General features: G+C 35.7%; 1 protein-coding gene across 2 annotated transcripts in view; it reads left to right on the top strand.

Annotated features, from left to right (window-relative positions):
* The first annotated feature begins 238 nt into the window (after positions 1 to 238).
* KLHL4 (kelch like family member 4) overlaps positions 239 to 6,000 on the top strand; it is a 127,242-nt gene continuing 121,480 nt past the window's right edge. Inside the window, exon 1 of one of the 2 annotated variants that reach the window (XM_043895594.1) lies at positions 239 to 879. In XM_043895594.1, the coding sequence (XP_043751529.1) occupies positions 461 to 879 (419 nt within the window). In that variant the 5' untranslated portion in view covers positions 239 to 460. The remainder of the gene's footprint in view (positions 880 to 6,000) is intronic. The other variant, XM_043895592.1, reaches the window with a different exon arrangement.

Here is a 6,000-nt window from a genome sequence, read left to right as displayed (position 1 = left end):
GTGGGGTGAGTAGAATTTAGAAACAAGTGTTTTAAAACACTTTGCTTTTGTTCAGTTGCTTGGACTTAAAAGCCAAAACTACTATATACTTCAATTAGGAAGGAGCTGGGTTAGATATTTGCAAGTCCAGGCGGGAAGGCTGGGGGTTTGCAAATCTAGCAGCTGGAGCGTGTTGTGGTGGCTGCTTTCCTGTGCTAAGCTGATTTACTTGTTTAAGGTCTGACCTCATCATCCTGTCGGTGTGGGTTCCCACCTACACTGTTAGCTGCTGCTTTCTGCTTCAGCTGGAAAGCTGGAAGTATTCGCAGTGTACCACAAACAGTGGGGGAGGGGGAACAAGAAAGACTGCTCTCTCGACACTTGTGCTTTTGTTAGTCCTACAGAAGAGGCAGAAAAACAAGAGATAACAAAGGCTGTTTCCTTTCTGTGAGAGAAGGCTTTCGTCTTTCCTCCTGCAACAATGTCAGTATCTGGCAAGAAAGAGTTTGATGTGAAACAGATCCTAAGACTACGCTGGAGATGGTTTAGTCATCCTTCTCAAGGCTCACCCAACACTGGAAACTGCCTTCAGCAGGAAGGATATGAGCATAGAGGGACCCCGGTTCAGGGCAGATTGAAGAACCACTCTCGGGACAGAAATGGACTGAAGAAAAGCAACAGTCCTGTCCACCACAGCATACTACCATCAGTGCCAGAATTGGCCCCTGCCCATCAAAGAGCCCTTCAGAACTGGCACTCACGAAAACTGATAGAACATCTTCGAGCAAATGAAGATACTCCTAAAGCAGTTCCAGGGAATTTGTTCAAAGAAGCTTATGAGAAACAGTCACAAGATGTGGAGATGATGGCTGATGACAATACAGAAGATTCTACAGCAGGGTAGGAGTTTTTGAACACGTAACAAAGTCATAGCTTAGATTAATTTATCCTCTAAAGTGCTCATTTAGTGTTTAAATAAAAGTTTCATAATTTCTGAATTTGTATGCAGCCAATCAGGGTGTCCAAGTAATCCCCTTATCTAAGTCTATAAAGGAATATAGTCATAGTACATACTTTTGGTAATTAATGGGAAATATGCTTCAGAGTTGTGAGTTTACTTTCTCCATTCCATTCTGATTCTGTTAAGAATTCTGTTTCAGTTTTTAGAGATTAGCAATTATTATAATTGTTACTTTTCTGTAAATATCTTCTGTGGCTTGAATGTTCATATAGTTGTGTTTCATTCTTTCTTTCTTTGTAAAATTGTGATGGATTACATAGAGCTCTTTCTGACTTTGTCAGGCCAGCTCTGACTGCTCAGCACATCCTTGTTTATTCCTTAGTACGTAGTTACCATACTGATGCTTTGTTAAATATTATCTTTATGTGAGAGTATGGAACGGCATTTGAGATTTATTTCAAATAGTATTAGGTTCCACAGCTAGTTTTCATTTATGAAAATATTTTGCATAAAACAAGTAATGAAATGCTGCTTACAGCAGTGAGATCTTAAAGTAGGAAATGGAACATATCAACTATTTTAGGATATTGAAATGTAATAAGAAATGATGATAAAGTGTTGTGTAAGTATAGCTCATAAAATCTTTGACCTCATTTGTATTTTTGTGTCTACCAGTATTGTTTGATTCTGTTTTATATTTTGGTTTTTTGGCCACAAGGCATGTGGGATCTTAGTTCCCTGACCAGGGATAAAATTCACACATCCTGCATTGAAAGGTGGAGTCTTAACCACTGGACCACCAGGGAAGTCCTGCACCAGTATTGTTTTAGTAGAAGAAAAGTATGTTCCCTCCTCTAATGCTGTCTAACATAACTTAATCTAGTATATCTTTACTTTATTTTCCTGTTTTCATTATCAGATTAGTGTAGACACAACTAATGATTTTGGTAATGTAATTACAGTGTAAAAGGCTATAGTAAAAAATGTATTTTTGAAATGGCTTAAATTTTATAGCAGTTCAACATGAAGGTATGCTAATTTATTTAGAAATCTGGATATTTTGTATATGGTATAAGTGTGGGCTTTCCCTGTGGTTCAGATGGTAAAGAATCTGCTTGCAATGCAGCGGACCCAGGTTTGATCCCTGGGTTGGGAAGATCCCCTGGAAAAGGGCATGGCTACCCACTGCAGTATTCTTGCCTGGAGAATTCCATGGACAGAGGAGCCTGGTGGACTACGGTCTATGGTGTCACAAGTATAGATGAGAAAGACTGGCAAATTCGCTTCTAGATAAAATTTTTTTCAGTATATCTACCTTGACAGTTCCTTGCGTCCATGATTTTTAAGTATAATTAATAGAAAAAAGGAACATCATAATATTATGACAAAAGGAAAAGCAACTGTGCAAAATGATGCTTTACAGGAACTCAGGCTTTCTGTATGAAATGTAAATAACTGTGGGGAATGCAGGTTGTATTTAGTACAAATACTTGAACTTTGAAAATAATATATAGTCCATACTTTAGATGAAGGGGATTTTCAAATTATCTCCCCTTATCATGAACAACAATTTTAAAAACTGCTAAATTTGGAAGTTAATATTAAATACATTTGACTCTGTTGTGGGCTTCCCTCATAGCTCAGTTGGTAAAGAGTATGTCTGCAATGCAGGAGACCTGGGTTCGATTCCTGGGTTGGGAAGATCCCCTGGAGAAGGAAATGGCAAGCCTCTCCAGTATTCTTGCCTGGTAAATCCCATGGACAGAGGAGCCTGGCGGGCTACAGTCCATGGGGTCGCAAGAGTCAGACACGACTTAGTGACTAAACCACTGTTGTCGGGAAGTTAAATTATCCACTGTGAATTCCTGACAAAAATTTTTTGAGGGTCCCTAAATTTATTTTCTTGCATGAGAATATATTTACAGTAAGTTAGCTGTTAAATGAAAATGCCAGATAAAATGTCAAATATAAAGTGTCACCAAGTAATATTTTAAAAATATATTTCTCCTTTTATTATTTAGTGTTCATATTCTAAAAAAGTTCTGTTAATATGCTATGGTTACAGTGCAAAGTTAACATTTATTAAAATAAATACAGGAAGTGGTTTTATAGATGTGCCAGGAATATTTTAAGCCGAAGAGAAGAGGTAAATTGAGCACTTAATTAATTGAAAATGATGGTTTATTAATCTATAATTACCCATTCTGAATTATTTCATCTTGGGTAAAGAAAGTTTGATAAGGAACTTTCTTATTTCCCACTTCTCTAATGCCTCTTTTTAAGCAAAATTGGGGAGCAGGAGGAAAAGATCCTGCAAAGTTGGCAGCAACCTACTATCCCCTCAGTAGAACTCTTGTGGTTAAATAACAAACAAAAATGGAAGTCAGTGTGGAGAACATAAGGTGAGTTCTAACACTTGGGGAAAAGTAAGGGTCCTTAAGTCATCCTGCTTTCTACAAATATTGCAGGGAATAGATAATGGACTTTTTTACCAAAATATAGTTGAATAACCTATAATTAAATCTAAAACAGATAGTAAAGCCAAGATATTAAAATTATATTAATACATTGGATAGGGAATTTTAAAACCCAAATCCATTCTATGTAATTGAATTTTAAGTTTGCATTTTATTTAGGAGCAGCTCTGCATCATGGTCCCACACTGTGTGTATGCACGTATCAGCATGCCTGTCATCAGAGGCTTAGGCTCAGTTATCATCTCCTTTTTGTTTCAGTTCCGTCAGTTCAGTCGCTCAGTCATGTACGACTCTTTTTGCCCTATGTGTACTAACTCTGCATCTTTGCTTCCCACAACAAGCTTGCTCAATGTCCTTTCTTTTCTTATATCATCCTTAGAATTCAAAAAATCAAACTATTTTGACAGTGTATTATGATCATGATTTTATATGACAGAATATTGTCATATGATTATATATATTAATTATTTATTTATTATTAGTAATAATTATATATATACATAATATATATATATATATTAGTAATAATTATATATAATATATATATAAACTGCTCATGAAGAGATGATTTTGTAAGTACCCAGGAGTATAAAGTTGTTAAACTGCATTTGCTAAGACAAATGTGGTTATCTCCTCATTGTGCTTGAGAACACTGAATAAAATCCTGACGACCTGTGTATGGGCCCAGAGCAACATGCCCCAGTACAAAGTTGAAGATTCACAGGGATGTTTAGTTTTAAGGAATTGGCAGCAATGGGAATCATACCCTCACCCTATATGTTTCTGTGTAATTTGCTATTTGTATGATATATGATTTTGTGAATCTTTGGCAATATTACTCTGTTAGACAAGCCTCAAAATTCTATTTTACACCTTCTTGATTTTCAAGTGAGGTGTGCCTAGGGAAGAAAACGGAAGATGTCACTGTAAATTGTGATATCCTGAAGAAGGAGGGATTGAATGAATAAGATTTATAATTCATTAATAATTCATTCCACAAATATTGAGCACCACTGTGTGTCAGGCATACTTCTACACACTGGCGATAAACCAGGATCAAATCAGAGAACATGTTTTCATAGAGTATACATTCTAATAAGGAGAGAAACAATACAAATAAACCAAATGTAGTACTTTAGTAGTTGTAAGTAGTATGAAGAAAACATAATTAGAAGGAAGAAAGAGAAGAAAGGATCCTACTTCAGATAGGGAAGGACTGTCTGATGAAGTAACATTTAAGCAGAGATCTAAATGAAGTGAAAGGGCAGTCATGAGGATATCTGACATAAGAATTCAAAGCAAGTGAGAGGTTACTGCTGCTGTGCCACATGGGAGTCTATAACATCCATTCATATTTTTTCTTATTCAAATCAATACCACATGTCCCTACACAATCCATTGATTAATGTTTCAAACACTCTTAATTTAAGTGGTGAACTCAAAAATATGCCCTGCCTGTTGCTTATTACAGTGACTTTAAGATTACATGCGTATCCTCATGGCCACAGGGGTGACTTTCCATTCACCCTTTAACCATGGTGCCATTTTGTTCTCTGGGGATCTGGCTCTTCAGCCAGCAGACTATATGCTTCAGGTACAGAGGCCCCATGCCCTTTGTGAAAATGGACACATGATGATTTATTTGTTTTCTTCACAAAACAATCCAGATATGTCCAAACCAAATGCATTGTGTGTCTTCATCCTCAACACAAATCCACCTGTAATATGGAATATGCTTGGGAAATATTTATGCATAAGAGAAATCTTAAATAATAAAGCTTACTGTAATATCTTTTATCATAAAGTAGGAAGTAAAGTATGTGAGTATTTACAGGGAACACTTTCCAGAAAGACAGAACGGCAGTTTCAAGAGCCCTAAGATGGAGTGTGCTTTATATGTTCAAACGCAAGAAGGCTAGTGCAGCTGGAGTAGGGCTTTCAAAGGGGAGATTAATAGCAGATAGTTTTGAAAAGGCAACAATAACACAGCATTAAAAATAATAAGCATCTTTTACAGACATTTACTATATGCCAAGCACTAAATACATGTATTTTCTCATGTTCCCAAGAAAATTTTTGAATAAGAAGAGTGTTCACATCATTCTCTGGGTACTGTTTTATTGTATATCTGTTGTTGTTGCTTATCTTCTTTCAAGACAAAATTATGTGGCTTTATTAAGTTCAGAGTTAGGCTTTGTTTACTTAATTTTATACTGAATTACTGAGTAGTAACTATTATTTCCAAGGAAATAATAAGGAACATACTACAATTTTATTGTTGCTTATAGAAAGTTTAAGATTAAATCCCTTTGTCTATGGGTTAAAATGTACTATACAAAACTACACAAGTTATTCAATTGCTTTATTAAACTAATATAATTTTTAGAGTGTGTTAACACATAATTTAAATATAGTGCAATGTTTCCTAATATTCCTAATTCCTAATGGAACTTCTGTTGGTTGATTTTAAATCCTTGCTAGGCACAGCCTGTTTACTGAGAATGAGGCACCATGGTCTTCACAACTCATTCTTAACAGTGTGGTATTGTGTATATATTTAGGTTAACATTAGTTAAAATGTAT

This window comes from Cervus elaphus, chromosome X (assembly GCF_910594005.1).
Source record: "Cervus elaphus chromosome X, mCerEla1.1, whole genome shotgun sequence".
Classification (NCBI taxonomy): domain Eukaryota; kingdom Metazoa; phylum Chordata; class Mammalia; order Artiodactyla; family Cervidae; genus Cervus; species Cervus elaphus.
Note: the sequence above shows the minus strand (reverse complement) of the source record. Positions and strands in the feature narration are given on the sequence as shown.